This window comes from Crocodylus siamensis, chromosome 9 (genome assembly GCF_052110815.1).
Source record: "Crocodylus siamensis isolate JL-2025a chromosome 9, ASM5211081v1, whole genome shotgun sequence".
In the NCBI taxonomy this organism is placed as follows: Eukaryota; Metazoa; Chordata; order Crocodylia; family Crocodylidae; genus Crocodylus; species Crocodylus siamensis.
Genome location: NC_143403.1, coordinates 10,173,355 through 10,198,583, shown reverse-complemented (window position 1 = coordinate 10,198,583; position 25,229 = coordinate 10,173,355). Strand labels below are relative to the sequence as shown.

The window sequence follows — 25,229 nt, the reverse complement described above, 5'->3', positions numbered from 1 at the left end:
ATTAACATGTGGCAAATAGGAAAAAAATATTTTAATTTGCTTCTTAGGTTAAGGTAAGTGAACTGTCACATTAGTGCTTAAATATATTAAGCTGACATTTATTGCAGGGTAATGATGATATATTCTAGAATAATACTAACTTTGCTTTGCAGGAAATTAAGATACTTGGTCATATCTATTTGCATTCTGACACTATTTATGCCTTGAAAACAAAGACCAGTTTCTATGAATGACATTTATCCAAATGTGCATGCACACACGCACGTGCGCACGCACACACGCGCACACACACATGCACTCTATATGTATATAGGGTGACCATATTATTTTTCAGAAAATCCAGGACACTGCCTCCCTGATCCCCACCTGGAAGCACCACTGCCCACCCCCTGCCAGTGGGAAGGCACCAAAGGGCACCAAAACACAAGCACCCCCTGCTTAGTGCTCTTCATTGATTCCTGAAAAACTGAGCATTAAGCAAAATAGCGTTAAGTGAAACCAAAGGTTTTGGATGAACCAAGATGGCGACTGTGAGCATTATAACAAAACTCGCTAAGGGGAATCGGGTATCAATTTAAAACCAGCATTATAGTGAAATAGCACTAAGGAAACCACCGTTAATTGGGGGTTGCCTGTACAAGCTTCCCCAGGGCATCCACACATCACGATTACAGCATCACTCTCCCCCCGACCCTGTCCCTCCCCAAGCAGGAGGTGCAGCGCCCTGCAGAGTCCAGCCCACCGCCGGCCTCCAGCTGCTGCTCAGGAGGATCTGGGCAAAGCAGTGTGGGCAGGGTGGTGCCAGTCTTGGACTTTTGTTTCCACTTTCACCAACCAGCCCGGATGACCTACAAAAACTAGGACTGTCCTGGCCAAACCAGGATGTATGGTCACCCTAACTATAAATGTCAAGATGTCTGCCAAGTTGCACACTAACTAATATGGATCTTCACTGATTCTGTCAGTGTGGGCCCAGCAAAGCAGTGTGAACACAAACTTACCCATTAAAATCTATGTTTATCCTAGCTAATGGTTCCAGGAAGCAACTTGGGCTAAAAGACATAGATCCAAGTTAGGCCTGATCATTATTCAAGTAGTCGGGGATAGTCTCTTTAAGCAAGGCCTGTGTGACAGAAAGATGAAATCTAGATATTTTTATTCCTTGTGGCAGTCCTGAAATCCATCACAGAGCAACCAGGAAATAGCAGGATTATTGTATGAATTCACGGATGCTTCAGTTTTTCTAAAAGGGAGACAGACAGCGAGGTATCTGTCAGGTGTTGTCTCACAGTTGAATGGATGCTTGGGGTGCATCAAGAGCAATATCGGTAGACATGAGATCATGAGCTGGTTAAGGCTCTGAGCCAGCCAACCACATAAATGTGTGCATTACTGAGTCAACGGCATTATTCATTTGCCTAAAGTAATGCACATGCTCAAATGCTTTGCTGGGTCAGTGGTGCTTCCAGGATGACTACAGCCTTACCATGCAAGAGGCCAAATTTATACAAGGTAAAATTTACACCACTGCTATGGATGATCAAAAGGCCAAATCATCCTCTTAACCCTTACAGCAGGACTGAAATGAGGTCTTGTGATATACCTTTGAACAGAGCTGGATTTCCCCCATAATAAAGTATTTGTTAGGATTTATTCCATCCACACTAATGAACAGGTGCAATGAAAATGTATTATCGCTATTATATTTCTTTTGCATGTATGGCTAATAGTACTTAAGCAGATGTAACATGTCTATGCTAATGTTCTCTTAGCTTTACTCTATTAAATTTATACCCTCATGAATTGGATGCGACTTTAATTGTTCTGGATACAAAGGCAATAAATACCACGGGAAAATAATAAAACAGAAAATGAACAGTTCAGCGTAGACAGCTGCTGACGACTATTAAAACTCAGAGCTGAGCATCTTCTTCTGCAGTGGGAATCCTGCATTTATCAGATACTTGCTTTATTGCTCCAAACCAGCAGCATCACCCTCGATCAGAAATGAAACCTCAAACATTGAAAATCATGCCTCAGGCCCTGCAGAATCATGAGGATGACAGATAAATCATGACATGTATAAAAATAATGAATGTTGGGGCTTTTTCATTTGCCTTCTGGTTTACAGGTCACATTTTCAACATTTTCAGACACAACCATAAGCATTAGAGGCCTATTTCTTTTCTTTTCTTTTATTTTTAATGCAAGCCCAGATTCTCACAGAATCACACAACTCTAGCAACTTGGGCTTTAAGAAAGACACCACATATCACTCAATTCACAATAAAACTGTGAGATCTGGCAATATTGACAAGGGCCAGGGAGCAGCGTATCTGAAAGACAGGACAGCCTTCTAATACCAAAACCAGTACACAAGCTGATCCTGGCTACAACACAGCGCTGGCTGCTGACAAGGCGTGCTTTTTGAGATCAATGAAACTATGAACTTCAGGTCTGGTTTAAATTGCACAATTGCAAGGGATCTAGGAGGCTATTCCGGCCAGAGATGGCCAGAGTACAAGTGGGCAGTATCCATGGATTATTTTCCTGAGCCAGACTTTGTGAACTCAGTACTGCGAGATGGCAAGCACAGAGCTAGAGTGGTGTAACCAAACACACGGGAGGAGGGCTAGTGACTGATCTGAAGTAATTTGCACAGAACAAATCGAGCTCAATGCACGTAACAATTTTATCTTGCTATGAATAGTTCAGCCAGCTCCTAAAACAATGTTGTCTGATTCTGGGCTCAAGTTACGCTTGATTGCCAGCTGCAGTGCTTCCTAAGATGCCAAACTAGTGATTTCCAACCCTTTGATTTGAATGGCTTCTGAAATACCCCTTGTAATAGATTAGTTCTACACCAGTGGCCAAAAGTAACTTTGTAGGAAGCATATATTATATAGCAGTCACTCTCCCCCCCGCCAAAAAAGCCCGTATACTCCCTGTATAAAGCAGGACTGACTGGTGGGCCACATACAACCCGCCAGGGGTTAAACTGTGGCTCCCACTCTCACCCGGCCACCGCTCCCTTCTTCGCTTTGGCTGGAACAGCAACCGAAATGTCTGGGTTCCCTCTCCCTGCTTCAGCTGGCGCTTCCTGCCCTCGTCCCAGGGGCTGGGGCAGTGCCGGATGATGGCACGCTGAGGCCCCAAGCTATGTCCACCTTAACAGAAAAATAATCCACAAAATCCACAAAACTGGATTTTCATGAAAGTTTAAGATGAATTATTGTGATTTCTGCACAAATTTATGAACTCAATACGAATAGTAACTGTGGAGCCATATATATGTATATTTTTGTCATATTCAAATGACAATGTCCACATTTAGAGAGTCGTTTTCCCATATCTCCTTTATCTCCCAACTGATTATTATAAAACTTGGTATCAAGTCAGTTTGGGGTTTTTGTCTTATTTAGAAGCCCCTCATATTGTGAGGCCCTAAGTTGTAGCTTAAGTAGTTTAAGCCTAAATCCGCCATTGGACTAGGGTAGCTGGGGAAAAGTCCAAGCTGTGTGGGAGGATCGGGGCCGTGCGGGTGAGAGCATGCCCACATGAGGCAGCAGTGGGGGGATGCTCAATGCAGTACTGCGGGTGCCTGCCAGAGGGGGAATCGCCCCTGCATAGTACAGCAGTATGGGGGTGTCCTGCAGCAGTAGAGGGGGTCACCCAGTGCAGCAGTGGAAGGGTGCCTGTGTGGGCACATAGTGCAGCAGAGGGAGCATCTGCCCAGCATGTGGCCTGGAGGGGAGGCTCGTGACTTGCCTGGTGTAGCCCCCAGGGTGTTCAATCCTCTCTGGTGTAGCCCCCAGGGTGCTCAACCCTCTCTGGTGTAGCCCCCAGGAGCTAAGAAACTGGACAGCCCTACTCTAAAGCATCTGCTTCTGCCACTGCTGAAGAGGAATATCGGGCTAGACAGACCATTGGTCTGACCCAGTATATTCTTGGTCAGGACAAGTGTGGCAAGTAAATATGCCCCACTAGTTACAGCAGTGGTTTTTAACTGTTTTTAGATTCAAGGCACCCCTCAGAAAATGCCAGCTCTTAGCTTTCACTCATTTCTTGATGATGGAAAAATAATACAGCAATTCTTCCAGGTCAGAATGGTTTTGACACAATGAGTTTCCATTTGAAATCATTGGGTTTATCTTATGAAATGTGTGTACGTGTTTGCACACCTAATATTGAGTGCCCCCCACAGTACCCTGGCTGAGAATCGTTGGGTGTGAGCCATTAGTGTGGGCCTTGAGAAACCTGGATTTAGTTCCCTGTTCTTCCACAAACTTAAGCTCTCCGTGCTTGAGATCTTCGGCTGTAAAATATGACTAAGAACATGTTCTCATGGCAATGTGATAAGAAAGACATAAAAGACTGTGGTTATGTTCCAATACAAGGGAACATATAAGTACCTGAAGACAGACAGGTAATTCCCCTGCTGTTCTACACCCTATCCATGCGCTGTTACCCTGTTCACTTGACATCTGGATGGGAGGGAGTAAATTTCATCTCTTCTGTAATCGCCCATATGAAATGGGATAGTACTCGTAATGCATCTGAATCTCATTTTGTTTTTAAGCAGTGATAAAAACAGCAAAACTTATTTCTTTTTGGAGGCCATTCAAATCGCGTTAAATCCAAATTGCAGAGTGGCACTATTCTGTCGAACATCAGCTGGTTCAAAATAACGGCTCATCATTTTCTCACCGTTTTTCACAACCTTTTGAAACCTATGTAATGACAACTGTAACATTTAGATATATGGTGAGCCACATAAATGTCTTAGAACATCCAGTTTTTAATATAAAACAGACCCTGAAAGAAGTAGCAAGTTATCTGTCAAACTAAACAATAATTTTTATCTTGGTTCTCATTCACAAAAAGCCTCATTTTTACGGGCAAAATTTGCACCCATAAAATTCACTTTCCTAAGTTCAAGTGAACCAAATGAATTGGGTTCAATGAGGAATGTTTTTACCTCTACTTTATATCCACAATTAAGGAGCTATAGTGCAGTTGTAAGACACACTATATACATTCAAAAAAAGGGGAACAAAATCATGAATGCCAGTTTAGGTCACCATCTCAAAAGCCAACAACAAAAATGGGGGTTGTAATGTTTGTCAACCCAATGACACAGTGAATAAAGGACAAGTGGCTAAATATATTGTTCATGCAACATTGCTAAAAATCAGCTGAGTTGCACCGAGTTAAATATGCCCATTGTAAAAAAAATAAAATCTTAATATCACTATATTTAGAAGGTCTCTAAGACATAACTTTCAATGTTGGCAGCGCAGCTATTTCTGTATTAAACACGTTTTAGCACACCCAGCAATTTCCCAAGAATTTATCACTGTTTAATATTGCAACTGTCTTTACTAGGACACTATTATTAGATTTACTATTGGCCTGGACTATCAATTGGCATAAGTTCAGATAGTTTCCTTGGAATCAGTGAAGGTATGCCAATTTACAGCTGTTGAAAAGGTGATTTACAGTACAAGTTTCCCTCGTTTTATGCTGTACATGCGTTCCTGGAGAACGGCACAACTCAAATTCGCATAAAGGGAACCCGCTTTACAACATAACAAATAGGGATACGTTCCAAGACCTCGACTGTACTGACCCCCAGACCCGTTTCTACCAGTTTTACAAGACAAGTTTGGTACTCATCACCAGCAGACAGTACACGCAAGCACAGGGCACTATCATAACAGGGATGGCAACTACAGAAACCCGTGTCACAGACGACGAGTGAGGAGCACAGATCCCCACAGGAGACTATATTTTGGTGTGCATCACTCCCACAATGCACCGCACAAGACAGCTGACTGTGGGCTTCCATCACGCAGATCACATAGGAGTGAACTGACCTCGCATATAACGAATTTTTGGTATAAAAAGGGGTCATCACATAACAGTGAATTTGACAGACCCCGCATAAAGTGAGGGATACCTGTATTTAGTGACAGGGCCAAAGTGTAGTGTTCAGATCTGCATTTGTATCAGCCTTATTTGCATCAGCGTATCAATAACAAGTGCTATTATTCCTAACATCTCAAAGTTCACAGGTGTTTAGACATGGCACTGTGATTTAACTCCTTTTATAATAAAGCTTATTTCTTACCATACCCCATACAACAAAAATGGTAATGAAAGGGTAAATTCAGTACAACATACCACACTGAGTCGGTCACATTCTGCAATTTTACAACATGCCTTTTGGCTGGGGCTATTGTTATGAAAAGCGTGATAAACTGTGTAGGAGTATTTATGTTTCTTTGCATTAAGGAGTAGAAGGGATTCGTTATATTGTACCCTACAGAGGGTCAAAGATGAGAGGAAGAGAGGGTGGAAAAGAAACTGAGTGAAGAACATAAATGTTCCCTCTCCTATAAAGTTCTACAAAACGGCCCAAGGGAGGAGAGGGCTTAGATTCTCGTTGCATCTGGCAAACACTTGTTAGGTTGTTTGTTTCAAACAAATGAACTGCATTTCTTGAAGAACGCTTCTACACTCTAAATTAATTGCCTAGTACATTTGGTTCTCCAAGTATGGTCTATGGACCACCAATGAACTGTAACCTTTCAAGGATCCACGGACCCCCAAAACAGAGAGACAGAACACCATGGGAAAGATTAGATTTGGAAGCAATTTTTACTTCCAGGAGAATCTGCCTGAAATAAGTTGGTCTAGGATAGGGGTGGGCAAAATATGGACCAGGGGCGGTTCTGAATCCCCGACCCAGTGTGGGGCTGTGGCAGGTTGGCTGCCGGTCTGCACCACGGTCGGCTGCCGGACCGGAAGTGGCCACGGACCAGCAAACTGTGGCCCTGCAGAGCCAGGCGTAAAGGTCGTGGCTCCTTGTGCAGAGCCCGGGGCAGTGCAGGGTTTGGCTCACACCCCTGCCGGGGGGGCATCCTTACCTGTCTGCCGGCCGGAAATTCCAGCCACGGTCGGCTGTGACTGCTGGGCCGCAGTTTGCTGAGCCACAGTCACTTCCGGGCCACGGTTTGCCGGGCCACGGCATAAAAACTTTGGGAACCTCTGCCTTAGACATTATCATTCTTACAACTGAGAACTTTTTCAAACTTTGGTGAATGTTTTTCATTTTCAAGTATTTTCCAGAGGGACCAACGAGGCTTTCATTTTATGCATTAACAAATACTACGCTGAAGCAAAATTTATTGCTGGAGAAATTGAATCTGAAATATGTATTCTAAAGATAATAAGTAATGATTTAAATGACTTTTAATTCCCAGAAATAAAGAGTTGGATTAGGATGCCTACTTCCTCATAGGCTTCTTTGAAAATAACCAGCCCGTGTTCCTGTGCAACCACATGCAGGCAATAAAACAATTATGCAGTCTCTCACTGTAGTTCAGTGCTGCTGGAGCCACTGGAGAAAACATGCCCATCTCCCTCGCACAGTAGTCTCTTTAAATTTGTGGTTCAGTGAGTAAAGATTCAATACCACAGCTAAGCTCCTGTAGCCATGCTGTATGTAGGAGGATGCTCCATGTCAGTGGAGTAGGACACAGGATCTCTGCACAATCTGATATGCAACAAAGAAGGAGGTTGGGCAAGGAATAATGGGGACAATTGAATGCATATCTCCAAAAGTCTGCTACCCCTTTTACTCTATGAGTGTTACAAAGGGTGGGACACTTTTTAGCCTGGCAGATGCTAAATTATGGTAGGGTTTGGCTTCTAGTCTCAGCTCTGCCACTGGCCTGCTGGGTGACCTTGGAGAATCTGCTTCCCTTCTGTTTGCCTCAGTTTCTCCTCCTAGAAAACAGGGATGTTGATTCTGACCTCTTTTGTAAAGTACTTTGAGATCGACTGATGAACATGTCGGGTAGTGTTCATTCAAGCTGAAGCCTGGGTGGGAGAAAGCTTGAGGAGCTGAAGCCTATTCTGGTAAGTGAATAAATTTCTTCTCCCCAGCCTTGTTCCCCACGTTCCGTCTACATAAAGGCAGGTGATTCGGTGAATCCATTCCCAATGACTTCAGTGGGACCATTGGTATTAAGGAGGCCACACGGTATTTATACCTGCGTATATCTTTCTGTGATCTTTAGCTGTACTGCTAGAAGTTAAAATGCAACTCCGTTCTACCATGCCACTTCACCGCAGCAATTTGCACAGTGTAACATGTCATGACTAAAGATGTGACTGTTCATGCAGTCCATCTGGACCATCACTCATTCACTCCACCTTTTCTTCTTTCCAGGTGGTAACATAAACAAAGGAAGAGCCAGAAGGACCTCTTGTTGTGAGACATTTCCTTTCTTCACAGCATGTTACACAATATACTCCTCCCACAGCATAAAACCAGCAGTGTTAATGTTCTGTGGAAGTAAATTAACCCCAAATAGCACCCAAGGGAACTAAAATGCTTTGAATTTATACCATATAATCAGGAAATGCCCACCCTCCTTATCTGTCAGGAACAAGGAAATTGAAAGCACTGTAATTTAAAACTGCACATCAGTTGCTATGAATCAATCAAATATCTCATGGGTGAGAACCATTCTGCATTAGGAGCATTAAATAAAACCAAGATAAGATAAGCCAGGCTTTAAGTCCCCCCTCACTGCCGCCCATCACATTGAAAAAGTTTCACCCTGAGATACTATTTGATTGTGCTTCTGTTGGTATTTACAAGCTAAATTCACCAAACTGAGAAGGTTACAACACAAAATTGCACCATATAGTCATTTAAATCGTATTGCACAATCACACACTATCATGAAACCCCGCAGCAATAAATACACGTTGCAATCTTGCAGAATGCATTAGCCATGCTATAAGACCAATTAATGAACTTTTAATTACTCCTGTAATGTATCTGTATGGACTTTGTTGTGATTATAACAGTTATAACATATTCACTGATATGCATGAAAGTACTTGTGTGCCTAGCCACAGACTAAACATTCGTGTGCAATGTATGCATGATAAAGTATCCTTTATATTAAAGCATAATTGTTCGAGTATAAAGAAGTTAATATTTTTTAAAACTGTTGTAATTGTGCAGCTGCTGCTTTTTAACAAACATCACACCAAAAAGAGGTTAGGACTGAGGAGTACTGCAATGTGTTTTTCCTCTTACTTATAGTACATATTAGGGCTGTGCAAAGCTTCGGTCCCTGATTCAAATCGATGGAGGCTCGTCCCGATTCAGTGGCCAAATCTCCAAATCCAAATTGAATCAGGAGACCCTTTAATCTCTCCAAACTGATTTGGAGCGATTCAGAAAGATTCGGCAATTTGGATATAGACACAACTTTAAATATTTTTTCTAAATACCTCAAGGGAGCAGGCGGCTCGTGAATGTTGCAATGCTGGGGCACACGGAGCGTCCCACAGAAGTGCGGGGGCTCCCCAGCGTGCTCAGCAGCAGACCCAGAAGTAGACAGAAGCACTTCCAGTCCACTTCGGAGTCCACTGGAGAGCGCACCCGGCTCGGCGACTGGTGCCTCCTGGGTCTGGGAGGCCACCTGGGGTCCCACACAGCCAACTGCCGAGCCAGGGGCCTCTGCACACTCCCCGGTGGACCCAGAAGTGGACTGGAAGTATTTACGAGCCGCGCCTACTACCTCGAGGTAGGTAGGAAAAATATTTAAGGCTGTGTCTATGGCCGAATTGCTGATTCTCTGAATCAGCATCCAATCTTCAGATTCAGATTCAGCCAAATTGAATCAGCGACACTGATCCGAATCAACAAATCGAATCACTGTCCCCAGTTCAGGCTGAATCCGAATCGAATAGGGCCTGTTTTGCGCACCCCTAGTATATATCACCGTTAATGGAGTTGGATACTGCACTGTTCTGTAGTTGCAAAAGCAAGAGTAAAAGGCTAGCACAAATTCCTGAGTATTTGAGGTGGCTTTTTATATGTTTTAATATCTCCTTTCCTGCTAATTAGCACATCAGGTGCAGGTTGCAATTCCATCCAGCTCAGTGGGACAGCCTTCCCAGAACACAGCCAGTGTCCACAAAGATATACAATACTTCCACTGAGTATTCAACATTTTGCAAAATCCTCTGTACTTGCCTGAACCCAGTTAAGGAATAAGGCAGGAGTGTCAGCATATTGATGTCTGTTATAAATAATAAATACTTGCTGATATATTTGAGAGAGCCTTATCTCTGAGGCAATAAGATTCTCTATCCTTCCATTTTCCTTTCTTATCAGAATATTACATCCTTTTTTCTGTAACTTTTAAAAATTGACTCAATAAAGCATCCGAATAGCTGTAACATCAACAAAAACTCACCAACCTATTTGCTGTCAAGTTACTAATTTGTCCATCAAAAGGCTTGTTTTCAAGGGATGACTGGAAAATTACAGAGTAAAAACCTGTCAGGATGACACATCCCAGAGGCCATAAACCTGACCTGCAATGTAGAGGTCATCGGGTTCCAACTCCTGACATAATTTCTGATCCCGAGACTCAGCTCCTTATTGTAGTCTGTCAGCTTCTTGTGCTGACTCATCTCCTGATCCCAGACTGTCCTTACATCAGTAGTTATTCCATCACACAGATGTATGGAGAAAGTAGTCCTTTGTCACTCTGCAGTTAATCTAATCTTGATGTCCAGTGACACACTGTACTGACGGCAAGCTATTTTAGCCAGGATTTTTCTCCAAGGCAGACTAAAAGTGCCTAGTTGCAATCCAGGGCACCCCAGCTCTGAGGACATACTATGCCTCTGGCTTGCAAAATGGTCATCAAGAGCAGCCTGGCATGCAGGACTATGCAAGAACGACACCGTTCTTTAGGTGTCACATCCCCTTCCCTCTCCTTACTGGGGTGGAAGATGCATGAGGCTGTGCCCTACTTTTCCCCAGAGTCCCTTAAGGCTGAATAAGGTCTTAGGCAGTGCTCAAGAACTTTATGTCCATCCCTTGTCTGAATGTCACAAGGAGGCAAAGCTGTTCATTGCCCTGTTTACACTTGAGGTATCCTTCAAGAGCCATGAAGGTCAACAGTGTGATCCATGGACTTCAAAGGGACTTGGTTCAGGTCTTGTCCTTCAAAAGGGACTTGGTTCAGGAGTTGGGCACAGTCCAGCTGTGTTGCTTTGTTTTCCTGCCTTTTGGCTTCTCAGAGTGCTTCCTTTCAATTTTTCCCACTGTACTTATGCTCTCGCAGCCAGGAAGAGTCGATGCACTTGACAACAATGCACTGAAGGGCATCTGGCAGCTGCAAGGCAGGTGCCAAGCATTTCACCGTAATCTCAAAATGGCAGCAGCAGCTCCTGGTTTGTTGGGTAGCTGGCTGACCTCCTGCTTATTTTTACTTCTGGCTGTTAATCAGTGATAACAGCCCCTGGGGACAGGATGGGGTCAGTCTGCAGATGGGTTTCCTTACTCTTCAGTTAGTTATTTTTCTAGTACTTGACACTGGATTGGGTGACATTTGAGCACAGAGTGCTACCTGGGGTTATTTACAAGGTAATTATAAAAGCATCTACAATGGAAACGGACCTTCCAGATTATCCTGCTGACTCAGCGATATAGTCTCTTCTCTTCCACCTCCCTCTCCCATGTCTCTGCTGACTGTTGAGCCACATAATAATGAAATAATGATAATAAGATGTATGGAGATGTGTAGTGGTTCAAGGAGTAAGATGATCATGGCAGACTGAACAGGGATTTTTTTTCCCCCTGTGGTAGGATCTGATCTAAAGGGCTTTAGCATCAAGAAATATCTTTTTCCTGATTTCGCTTGGCTTTGTCTTAAGCATTGCCAGTAATCACAGCTACACAATTTTGATCTCAATATTATGCACGTGTTCAATACAAACAATACATGCTGCCTGAATCCTAGACTGTAACAGGTGCTATGCATCACTTGGCCTCTTTTTTTTTTAAATCAAAACCTTTCCCAGCATCCTCTGTTTTGCATCATTTGTAGATTTCCTTAATGTAATCATTTTCATTTTTGCCTATAGTATTATATTTCCAATTACAATATTAACTTTAAACATTTCCTGAGGTTTAAGGTTAAACTAATTTTAAAATTTGTGGTTCAAATAATGACTTCCTTCCAAAAAAAAAAAAAAAAAAAAAAGAAAGAAAGAATGGGGATGTGGTACATAAAGCGAGTCTGATCTAGCAAAAGTTATTTTTAAACTAGAATGCATACTTTTCATTTAAGCATAATTACTTGTGTTAAAAAAAAAAAAAACCAACCAGAGCTGTTTTTAATTTGATGACTTTGGAAATCTAATTTTTTTTCTGGAATTGTTTATAAAGATTATATCTTGTAGCAGAAAAGAGGAAGATTGATGTGTCAGAAGTTTGTCTGTTAAACACAGACTATGGTGAGAGACAACCATCGATCTTCTGGATCATGTAAGAAGTCTAGCCAGGTACCTGATGAATCTGCTGGCAGCTGACAAGCCCAATTTGAGAGCGACACAGCTTGTTACAAGTTTCACAGATCCATGTGTTGTCTGAGTTGGAGTCCAAGTTTACAGCATGCTGCTTTCTTCTCTCTCACTTTGCTTCCATCCTCTGGATCAAAGCTGCTTCATGTTGTGCTGCACCCAGTGCCAGACGTTCCTTGCAGATCGGACGGGACTCGGTGTGCTTCTCCCAGCTTCCTACACTGATGTTGAATGACTTTGGGGGCTGGACTCAATGATCTTCTGAGGTCCCTTCCAGCCCTGATGTCTAGGAAATCTATGACTTCATAACATTTTTCCCCACACGTCATGGTACCCATATAGGGTGCCCCAACTTTCTACAGCTGTCTCAAATCTCACTCTGCAAAATATTCTTGGGAATATGGATTCCCCTCATTCCCCTGACATGGTTGAGCCATTACAACATCCTCTTCTGGCTAGCGGTTTCTAAGTGTGTCGGTCCTGTGTGCTCCAGCACCTCTACATTTGGTATTTTGTCTTCACGCTTTATTTTCAGGATCGGGTGATATATTCTATATCATAAAATATATTACACTCTTAAAAGAACTGGTGCCACGTTCTGCTGTCAGCTGCAAAACCAGGAGTGAAAAATTAGTGTTAGCCTAGTTTATTTCTGTTGGTTCAATGGGAAGTAGTATTAATATTTATAAGACATAGAGATAAAGAAGGGCTCTCTGAAAAGACATAGGGTGACCAGACGTATTAAAGCAACTCCACTGCGAACACAGAGAGATCTCTATCTCTCAAGATAAATCCACAAGCACTTACGGTCGGTGAGCGAAGGGGTATGGGGGGAGGCAGAGATTAATTGAATGGCACAAAATGGTTAAAAAAAACCAAAAAAACAGCCAACATCCCACAGGTGGGATGTGTAAATCACATCATCTTGTTGCCTCTGTTTCATTATCTGAGAAATGGGTTTGATTAAGGAATCCTGTTCTCACGTGCCAGCCATCATTCCAGTAAAGAACAACTCTACTACTAAATGCCTCATGCAGGCACCCATGCCTGATTCTCATCAAATAGTTGTCTACCATCAAATAATTTTTCACTTACGCTATTGTAATATGCACCTGTTAAGAACATACAAATTAATTAAACATTTTTGAAGTTAAGTGTAAGTTCAGGAAAATTATTCCAAATCACGTCATAGGGCAATAGTTGGTTTGGTGCACTCACCTCTGGCCAATCAAGGTTCATTTATTTGCTAATATCTCTCCAGCCCTCAAGGTCTGATTTCAGAGAAGATTATTGACTTGTCCTGTGAGGTTTTTTCCAAAGGATTGTGGGCCATGCTCTCCTTTTTAATGGCATCTCTAAATCATGGGTATCTGTTATGTCTTAATTAATGAATGTTGGTAAACTGATTTGAGATTGCCATGTGGCAAATTTTGCATTAATGAAAGTTCTTATGATTTCAAGCTTCCTTGTATTTGTTTCATCTATGATTAAGTTGATGCTATGCTGTCAGAAAAAAATAGTTGTTCTTTCATCAAACCATCACTGGCTGGTCAAATCACTGTCAGTGCAAATGAACAGAAAATGCATACTGTAGTTTATAGTAACCCTGTTGCAACAGAATTTGGGTTGACATTGGATAAGAAAAGGCAAAAAAGAACCAAAGCCCCTGCTTCCATTGCCATAATTAGAAAGACGAAGGAAAACCTGTTTGTAAGGTATTCATTCAAGGAAGTCCAACTCAGATACGCTTTCTTAAAGAGGTATTATCAGCTAGTCAGCAGTCTCCCCATACAAATGAAAGAGGGTAAGGATACAGAAGGATAAGGAGTCCGATCTTCAGCTGATGTCAATCAGCATAGCTCCGTTGATCTTGTTTTCACTGAAGAACTAACTCAACTTCTCCCCTCCTGTTAACTCCTCTCTAATTGCCTTAGCTGGAGAAGCCACGCTTTGAAAAAAAAAACTTGAGCTACACAGCCCAGTTGTGTCACCCGCAGATAAATTGTTATAACTCCGACGTTAGCCTAGACCACTCAACGAAGCAGCAAATTCAGGCTCAGTGTGCAACCCTCATCACAGGAAGGGTGCAAGCGAGTAGATTCAACAAGGTGTTTCAAAGATATTCTGTTAGCTTCATGAGTTATTCGCTGCAGAGGTTAAGAAATACTTCTTAGATATGGATCTGATCACAGCTCCATTGAAGTCAGTAGGGTATAATGGGAACAGACTTTTCCAGCGAAGTTATGAGAAATAATCGTTGCTGATTATTTGTATCACAAAGTGCCCAGAGAGCACAATGATGGTCCAGGGCTCTACTATCCTAAGTGCTATACTTGCATAAGACAAAAACAGCCTGTGCCCCGAACACACTGAGTATCGCTACGAATATCCTGCCAACAGAATCTATGGCAATGGTAAATATTCCTGAAATAAAACGTGACTGAAACTAAGTCCCAGAAAGATGGAATGACTTAGGAAGTCACTGTAGTAACCCAGATTGGTCACGACCACTGTTGTCAAGCTTATTTTGAAACAAAGCAATGTTGTCAACTCAGTTGATGTGCTCAAATCGTCAAAAAAAAAAAAACCCCAAAAAACCTGACATCGGAATTGGAGTAGTGGCTTGGTAGGATGGCTAAGGAATAATGGCCTGAGAAAAATAAAATGCCTGCTCATTGTCCAAGGGACAGACTCGAGACACTACATAATCTTCTTACAGCAAAAGGAATGTGCCGCAGCGCAGGAGACAAGAGCAATGCACAAGCGTTGCTGCAACCCGCTCCTCCACAGCGTGTCATTTCAACAATCCTAGAACATGGGGTGCTTGAACTCCTATTTCCCAGGCTGGCATTGGGTTTTGGGTAAACACAGGCCTTTCGTCTCCAATTCTGAAAATCTGCCACCCTCCACAAGTACTAAATTCAGTTTCTGAAGGGGAAGGCAATGAAGCCCCGCACAGATGGATATTCAGTGTAGCCTCCAGAAACTGCCACTCTAAAAATGAATAAGTGGAATGTTTAATTTTTCCAACATATGCTACAATCAAGAGAAGATAAAGAAAAAAAAAAAGTCTTACTGTGTATAATCAGTATAGTCCAAATCAAAATAATGCAGCTTAAAATAAAAATCCTCATTTACATCAAAGACATCCCGTCATCAGGAGGTCAAGTCCCCATCCAGACAGATCATCCTCTCCTGACCTTTATTATGGCATTTGGGTGTAATCTCCTGTACAACTGTGGGAACCAAATTTAATGGGAAGTCTTTGTGACAGCTAAAGAAACACTACTGTTTTCTGAGTAGCTGGAGAAATGGATATGGGTCAACCTCCAATGAATCAGAAGTTATAGCCAGACTCTTTAAGGGAAGAGGATGGTGGAACTGGTTTAAAAAACAGATTGGTTCCTGGATCCTGAAGCTAGATTTAAGGTTGGCCTACTGTTAGTTAAACCAGCTAAATCTGGCTGTTTTCCCCAGTGGATCATCTGCCATTTATCTGCAACTGATGTAAGGTCATTATGCCCCAGACATGCTCTTAACCAGGCCCTCTACACTTGCAGATGCTGCAGGGTGAACTGGCATATGAGCTGGCTGTACCTGCTCTTTTATATATGTTACCAGTGCCCCCAGGTTAGGGACCTGCAGCTGTTCCCTATCCTTCTTGTGCTACCTCAGCAGAGCCTGGGCAGTGGAGCTGGGAAGCTGAGGAAAGGCTGGGGCCTGTAGAGCCAAACGCTCCTACAGGCTCTAGTCCTGCAAGGATTTTTTCGTCTATGAATGACTTTGCCAATGACATGCCACAATGAAGTTAATACTGTAGATCCATAACTGCTTCAGAGGAACTAAAGGAGTGCTGTACCATATGTACATAAAATGCCATCAAGAGCCCAGCCATTCCCTAATCCCTAGCCTCAACTACTTCTGTTGCAACACTTAAACAGTAGTGAATTCATGAAGCCTGACTCTACACCGGGAAGTCAACAAAAAGGGGATGAAGCACACAGAGATGGAGAAGACCATTTGGTGGTACAGACATTCAACTCATTCCCATCAGCAAGTGCAGGCCCAAGTCCTGAACTATAATACCTACAGGTACTCCTCACTTAATGTCATCCTAGTTAACGTTGTTTCATTATTACGTTGCTGATCTATTAGAGAACATACTCATCTAAAGTCACGCAGTGTTTGGTCATAACGTTGTTTGGGCGCTGTCTGCTAGTTGGTAACTACTGTGACGTAACTGGATTCGTTTAACGTCGTTTTGCTTGAAGTCGTATTTTTCAAGAACGTGACTACGACATTAAGCAAGGAGTAGCTGTAGTGCCCTGTCTAAATCCCTGTTAAATGTTTTCAGGCATGTTCTTTTCTTCTCGGTGTCAGGAAGATTTTCCTAAAAGTGGAAAGGAGACTTGCTTTCCTACTTCTTCATCCTATTACAGTAACGGATGAATTCTGGGATACAAGGGACTAGCAATTCAGAAACAGCAGAGGCACAGTTCAAATTATTGATTCCATTCTGGTGTAATGGCACCATAATTACAGTATCTAAATATTGATATGTTGGATAAACTGGTAATATTTTTAAGGAGGAGTCAAAACCTCAGTTCTTGCTCAAATCCCACAGGGCCAAAAGCTTCCTTTACTTTTATGCTGAGATAAAAGTCCTTGAAACCAGCAGAATTACTTTTGCTTTATGCCAGCGTAAATGAGCAGAATTTGGCCTGCTTACTTGGACTGACATTTGCCTGAGGAAGTGCCTTATGATGGCTTTCAATGTATTTTACTAATGACAGATGTTGCTGAGAGTGCACTTCGATGCTAATAAAAGGTGCAATTAAATGACTGGGAAGAATGGTAGGTACATGTGTTTCCCTGCCTGCCTTCCTCTTTGGTGGCCTACAAGGCTTTAATTTTGTGGCTGCTTTGATACTGTGAACCAAGCCCTGCCCTCAGATACGCACACATACAACTCCCATTGAATTAACATGTCGCCTGTGGATCTCATGCTGCTCTTTCCAAACCTTTTCCTATTCGCTGACTCCTCTGACAGCTCAGTGAGTGTAACATGACTCATCCTTTCCTCTTTTTTTTCCTTTTCCCTTGACTAGACACCAACAGACACACTATAACTTCAGACAAGGCAAAGAGGACCCTTACAATGAGAGATTCAATCACGTCTTCTCAAAAACAAAGCGGGGCCCTAGATAATGCCTAAAGCTGGCTCTTTGCTCCATAATTGAGGTATGTAAATACAAAAGGAGACAGGCACGCGTTCAGCTCTAGTGTGTGCAGGTGCAACGCCTCTAAACTCAATGATCCCACACTAGCTTACGCCTGTATCTGACCCGAAGACAGGACATTGAATAATATAACAAACAGAGTTTTTCCGCTGACTGTAATTGGCTTTGGTCTGACCCAAAATGACCAACTGTAGGAGAGATCCTGTAATTCATGTACTAATAGCTACCTTAGTCATTTGCTCGCTCGCTCTGAATTCCTTATTCATTGATATTTACCTTGTATTGGATACGTCAGCTCCCACAGTAGAATAACACTCTCACAAAAGTTTACAAATAAGTAACTCACCCACAACTTTCCTTACTGTCTATGCAGCACGTATAGGATAATAGCATATCTCTTCTATGGCAGTTTAACTTTATGTGGAAGGATCTTATCTAACAGTAAAATATGTTTGCTCTATTCAGAAACCCACATGTGAATATTAAAAATGACACTAGGCCACATAGTAGGAGATGCAACTCTTTGGTTCTCTTGTACTCTGCCCTGGGCAATAATTTAAATCCCTTAAGTACAAATGTATACCAAGGAAACTGTAAATGCTGGAAACAGATATTGACTCATAATAAGCCTTCTGATATACCAATATCTTATCTCTAAAGTAGGGGCAGTGGCATTTTTATGGAGTTGACAGATACAGATGTGTGGGAAGATCTGTCTTAAGTGTTCTTGTGTAGCAACCTTGTTGGTGATCCTATGTCAGTAGAAAATATTCTAACTAGACACGCAATGGATGCAGCCCCTGAAGTAATACACTTGTCTCCCTAGAACTGGTCAGAAAACAACAAAGAAACATGTCTTTCACTTGCAAATAGAAAGAAAAGTTTACTTTTGTCCATGACAATGAAGCTGCAGTGCAAGTAGAAAAGCATCTAAATATCCAAATATTGTATTTTATGATGACAGTGTAAGGGTGGTGAATAGCCATAAGAGCTGCCCATATATGGCAAAAAAAAAAATTAGCCCTGTGTAGCTGTTGGGATATCTATTAGCCAAACGAATAGATCACAGTGCCATGAAATCTGTTTCCAATTAAAGACCTTGGATCAAATCCTGCTTGTTCCATTCAAATGTTTCTGCTGATTTTAATATACACAACTTTTAGACCCAATCTACAAACAAGTATGAAAAAAATGCACGGCTCAAATACTCTATTATTTATATCACACCAAACTATAGGCCAAGGTTTCATTTAGATGCGTAGAGTTCAATGTAGTCTACGGTAAAGCAACAGATCCTTGTTCCTTTTTACTGTTACTCCAGGGTCGCTCTGCCTAACAGCCCATTACACATAGATCTTTTCTCTCCCAAAGTCTACTCTGCAGGCAATGGCAGATAACAGACGGCTGAATGACTGAATACTCTAGGTCATCCAAAAAATTAGATCAAAGAGTCCCTGTAGTGCATTGAAATGCAATTGCTTCCAAATCACATTGTGGTGTTCCAAGCTTGAAAGAATGGGTCACTGCTGTTTTATTGTAGAGAAGCTACTGCTAATGAAAGGAACAATGGAAAGATTAGTGCTGCCAACCATACAGAAGAAACACCACTTTCGGTTTAACAGCAGTGAACAAAGGGGATAGGAAAGAAGGGCAACCAAGTGACAAAAGTAGTTGGTGCAAAGAGGATATAGAGGCTATTCACAAGGTGCCCTTGATCACAGCAAAGTGTCCAGACTTAACATATGATTACTGAATTTGGAACACAATAAAAATTATGTGGTTGTCTGTACAGACAGACAGTGGCATATTTTTAGAGCAGAAAAAAGTAGTTAACTTCTAAACTGAGAATATTTTTGGGTCCCCCTCTTCCCCCAAACATGTTGAAGTTTGTAAAAAAGGATGGAAAAAAGAACAAGAAGAGTTTTGTTTGCAGTTTTTTTAATCTATAAGAACAGAGTATGCGTTAAAATGAATCGGACTGTCAACTTAAAATGTCTCTTAATTTGTAAGACAGCTTTAGGTAAGAGAGGGTAACAGCCTGAGACAGCTGGCATTGGAAAGCACTCTCCAAATTCTGCCACAATAAATTTGTTCAGTCAACTCTATTCGCTCACTTCTGTTCAGATTCTGCATCTCTCCTAAGCAGACAGACAGTCACATTGATTTATACAGTGAGACAGTGTAAAAGACCAAAAAGACATAGGTATCCATGTTAGCTTGAAGTCAAGCAGAAGGCAGGGTAGATTCGTTCATTATAAACTAGCTTGTACTACTCATAAACTAATTTAGTTCCTCTAAAAAACACCAAAGGTCCTTTTCAGAGCAAGTTAAAATTAACAAACTCAGTTTCTCTGTAATTTAGATAAACCGAAGGCAAACTTGAACCCTGGCTCTCCGGGTAACCAGTTTTTCAAAGAAGCATAAAAGAAGTCAGCGGTCAGGAAAGCAAGCTTCACAACCAGGAGACAACTCAAAACAAAGCCAAGATCTTTATTTCTTTGTAGCAGTCAATATTGTCATCATGTGAATAAAATATAAAGCAATGAATGCTTCATTCCAAATCCCAGGACCTGCTCCAAAAGTTTTAGTCTCAACTAGATGGGGATACTCAAAAGAAGATGTTAAAACCTTCCCGTAGCTGTTACCAGCAGAGAAGATGACGTTCAATTTATAATCCAGATCATTTCAAGAAACCTTCAACAATACCCTATGGCTCTTCATAGTGGCCCAACCTCTCCCAAGAGTCCAATAGGAACCAGTGTGAATAGTATTTCAAATGAAACAGTATTTTCCACAAACCCCTTCTTCTTCTGTCTGGCCATACAATAGTAGTAATCATATATCCAAATATGAGACCCCCATAATATGTCCAAAATCATATGTCCAAATACAAGACCCCCATCAGAGAAACACATCCCCACATACTGCACCACCATGAATCTTATTGCTTCGATACACACTCCCCCCTTCATGCACACTAGACATTCTTCTAGCATGACTGCACAAAAAGCTGGGACTCTTTATCCAAGAGGCTTCCAGTGATTACTTAAATCTGTGAATGCTCTTTCTGCATTGTACCAAGGAATCAATGAAAGCTTCCTTAAAAATAAGATGCCACAGAATGTATTGTAGAAAAAAAGGCATTGCTCTTAGTAATAAGTCTTCATGAATTTGAACACCAGAAGTAAACAGCAAATATTGTAGGCATAATATTTGGTGCCTTCATGAAAGAGTTGAAACAATACGATTGCTTTCCCACTGCAGGCTGGAAGGATCCTAAGGGACAGACACCTAATTCCCCTTCGATTTCAATAAGAACTGGAACTTAATTCTTCGCTTAGACCCTGGGCAATCATATACACCTTGTTTATTTTCTCATAAGCTTAGGGACTGACCTTGAAAGCCTTCCTTACATGAGGAATCTTCTCTCTAAAGATGGGTAGGACTGCCCTTTAATTGCAGAACAAGCATTTACCTTTTAAGAACAACTAGGTACTGCATGCTGCAAATATCATGACTGTCCCGAGGATGAATGAAATGTCCCATGGTTGAATTAATGTATATCTACCAGCATTTCTTCCCCTCAAAATAGTGATCCATAGACTACTGGTGGCATGCCAAAGTGTATGGCCTATAATTGAGGCACCATTGTTAAATTTGATGCCAGTGGTTCAGCTGATGATGTGAGTTGACAATAAACATCATGTGTACATGACATGCAAAAATATCCTAAATGAAACAAGAATCTGATCGATTCATCCAATTCACGTGCTTTATTTTGTATGAAAATCTAGCAACGAATTAGCTTGCAAGAAACACTTACCAAGCCTACACATGTAGATATTGCTACTGAAGAGGTGCTATCGTTCCTTATAAATCCTTGATAGAAGCACTGGTCAACTTCACGGTCCTGAGAATCTGTGACTCCGTCTTTCCCAAGTACCTGGACAATAAAGCTGTTGCTTAATATGGTAGAAGGTTTCAGTTCTAAGTGCAGTTCCTGTCCAAATGCTGAAAAGCTGTAGTGCAAGGAACTTTTTGAACTCTGAGTCGATCTCTTTTTCCTAGTGCTGTGCAAAACATCATGCGAAATGTACGATCCACTGGAATCCACTTTGACGGGTGTCACAAATATGTAATCTGGAAAGGTAAAATATTTAACCATCAGCCTTTTTCAACCAGCAACGAAAGTGGATGTCATGTTCAACAGCAGACTTTCATTACGGCAAGAAGAGTTCTCGCGTTTGTGAATGACACCGAGGACCTGCAGGCTAGGTGTACACACGTACGTCTGCAGAAATTTGTGCAAAGCAACTCGTTAGTCCCACGTAAGTCAGCGACTTTAAAACAGGATTTGTTTCCTTTGCGCCCCACTGAGAGAGACAGACTAACTAGAATAGCTGCAAACTTTCCCACAATCACTCTTGTAAAGACATTTGTCATCAAGGGCAGGTCTACAGATTTTTTTCACCCCTCCCCATACATAAATAGCTGTCGACTGGGGAGAGTGGGGTTTTTCCCCCTAAAACAAATATTTTAAGTGCTATATTGTTTTAACCATAACTGAGACCGTGTAGATAGTCATGCCGCTTGTTCAAATGATTAAAGGATTAGTTTATTAATTCCTCTCTTTGAGGTTGGCGTGATTAGAGAGGGTTTCCAGTTGTAACGGACCTGCAACAGAAAGAGCTTATGGTTGATCTAACAACCTTTACTCAGCCTTACCAAATGAATGTCAAAGAAGTTTACTGTTTTGAATAAAATACATGAAATACCTTCTTTAGAGATTCATGAGAAGAAAAAAAGTTTAATTCAAACCATCTGGGGAGCTGAAAAGAATACAAGCCCCGGTTCATCTAAGTGCTGAAGCATGTGCCTAACTCTAAGCACGTGGGTAGTTTCATTGATCCATCCATAGGGTGATGGGACTACTTGTATAACTGAAGTTAGCGGTGGACTTGCTGAATCAGGGCAGCGTGAAAGTCATAGCAGGGGCTTATATTAAAACCCATATCTCTGTTAACCTGCTTCCTAGCTCCAGTTAGCTTTTGACCTTTATTCAGATCTGCAGGTACAAATGCATGCAGCTCTCTGACAGGAAAACAGTCTACTTTGTCTTATCTCTCCTTAGAATTAAACTGACTCCTTTTAAGGGGAAAAAAAGCAAATGTCCTTTTCATATAGCAACAGATGTTGCAAAATAATAATAATAATAATAATAATAATAACCCCCTGATTAATCTCCTTGTCTCGAATAGATTTGACTGGGCACCTACTATGCTGAAAATGTAGCCAATGAGAGATTGCTTTTTGCCGTAGACAGTGGAGACAATGCATCAAGGCCTTTCACTTTCTTCCAGTGGTGTTAATCAATGACAGAAGTTCAGGACGCTAAGCAGGCTGGTGGCCAAAAATACAAGCAGCTGCTGGAGGAAGGGAATCCCCCAGTGAACAGACACAGGGTAGACAGGCTTTTCCCTTCCCAGCCCCCACTGCAGACTGAACTGGGCTCATTACCGCTCCCATCCCGAGCAACTGCACGGGTATTGCTGGCTTCTGAATGGCACTGACCGCACGAGGGGAGGCGCTCAGGTTTTTTGCAACCTGGACACCAAAATAAAACTACTTATCTGGACTACATCTACCTATCTTTCTACAACTAGATATATTGCTATCTAGCTACATTGCGAGAGATAGCAGTATATCTAGCTAGCTGTATTGTGCTAGATAGGTAGATAGATTGCTATCTAGCTGTATTGTGAGAGAGAGAAATATATCTAGCTAGCTGTACTGTGAGAGAGAGAGAGAGATTGCTATTTAGCTATATTGCGAGAGATAGCAATATATCTAGCTAGCTAGCTGTATTGTGAGAGAGCAAGAGATTGCTCTCTAGCTGTATTGTGATAGGTACATAGATTGCTATCTAGCTGTATTGTGAGAGAGAGATATTGCTATCTAGCTACATTGTGAGAGATAGCAGTATATCTAGCTAGCTGTATTGTGCTAGATAGGTAGGTAGATAGATTGCTATCTAGCTGTATTGTGAGAGAGACAAATATATCTAGCAAGCTGTACTGTGAGAGAGAGAGAGATTGCTATCTAGCTATATTGCGAGAGATAGCAATATATCTAGCTAGCTAGCTGTATTGTGAGAGAGCGAGAGATTGCTCTCTAGCTGTATTGTGATAGGTACATAGATTGCTCTCTAGCTGTATTGTGAGAGAGAGAAATATATCTAGCCAGCTGTATTGTGAGAGAGCGAGAGATTGCTATCTAGCTGTATTGTGAGAGAGAGCTTGCGACAGATACTTCTATCTAGCTATATTGCAGTAGAGATACAGATGGATGTAGCTAGAGATATACAGCAGCTGTCTAGATAGCCAGACCTCGATACAGCTAGAGAGCTGGAAATCCAGCTAGAGAGAGCGCGAGCACCTAGCTGTGCAGACACACATCCGTCCCGCTGGCCGTCCCGCCCGGCAGCCGAGGCGCGTCCGTCGGCCCACGACGCCGCACATCTGTCCGCCGCCTGCCCCCCGCCCGCGCGGCGGCAAGCCCACCCCGAACTGCACTCCCGCCCGCCGTCACCCCGTGCCGCCGGATCAAGCCGCTTCTGCCCCGCGCCCCGACCCCGCGCAGCCGCGCACACGCACCCGAGGCCGGCGCCGCCGGGCTGCGGCTGTCCCCGCTCCCCGCGGCCGCGCCGCAGAGCTGCAGGAGCGCCAGGGCCAGGGCCAGGAGCCCGCCGCCGCCGCCGCCGCCGCCGGGCTCTTCACCTGCCTCCCCGGCGCGGCCGACCCGCCGCGCCGCCCGCATGGTCCGGGGCTACCTGCGCCGCCGCGCCGCCCGCATGGTCCGCGCCGCGGCTGCGGGACGCGCCGGGGCTTTAAAGCGCCGCGCAAATGCCAGCCCGGCTGCCGGGCCCCCGGCGGCCCTGCGGGCGGGGGCGGGCCCAGCCGCGGCCGCCGGAGGAGCGCGGGCCCACCCCCGCTGCCGCCGGCGCCCGCCCCGGGGAGATGCCCCAGCGGCGGTCGGGGCACGAACCCCCCCGGCACCCGGGGCCTCGGGGGAAGAGGCAGGCCGGGCTGGAGAGCAGCACGGCTTCTGCAACAACAGCACAAAAACGGCTTTCCTGGCAAGTTTTGGGGCACCCCCCCCCCCCCCCCTCTTCATCAAGCACTGGGTTGCAGCCGAACTGGTCCGGAGGAAAAGGCAATCCGGACTCGGAGGAGAGATGATCTCTTTTAGGAGACCAGCAAGATTTTTGCATGCAAAAACAACCCAAACCTTTAATTGCAAGCTTTGGGGCACAAAGCCCCTTCATCAGGCATTAGGACTATAACGATTTGAGGTCCAGCACCCAGACATCACGCGCATCCCCCCAGACAGGCAAGCAGGATTCATAGGAGAGAGGCTCTCTTTTATGAGACTGATAAGAATATTTTTCTTTTTAAAAATGTCTTTACTTGCAAGCTCTCAGGCACCAACACCCTGCATCAGGGACCAGGTTGTAGCTGTATTGGTCTATAGGAAAAGGCAATCTGGATTCGTAGTGGAGATGATGTCTTTTATGAGACCAACAAG

At 43.0% G+C, this 25,229-nt stretch overlaps 1 protein-coding gene across 2 annotated transcripts in view; it reads right to left on the bottom strand.

Moving 5' to 3' along the window:
• The window catches only part of ADAMTS18 (ADAM metallopeptidase with thrombospondin type 1 motif 18), a 107,185-nt gene extending 82,410 nt beyond the window's left edge, over positions 1-24,775 (bottom strand). For both annotated transcript variants that reach the window (XM_090062758.1, XM_090062759.1), the window contains exons 1-2: positions 24,299-24,775; positions 21,469-21,785 (exon numbers count right to left, since the gene is read on the bottom strand). In XM_090062758.1, the coding sequence (XP_089918884.1) occupies positions 21,469-21,785; positions 24,299-24,461 (480 nt within the window). In that variant the 5' untranslated portion in view covers positions 24,462-24,775. The remainder of the gene's footprint in view (positions 1-21,468; positions 21,786-24,298) is intronic.
• Between the last annotated feature and the right edge of the window lie 454 nt (positions 24,776-25,229).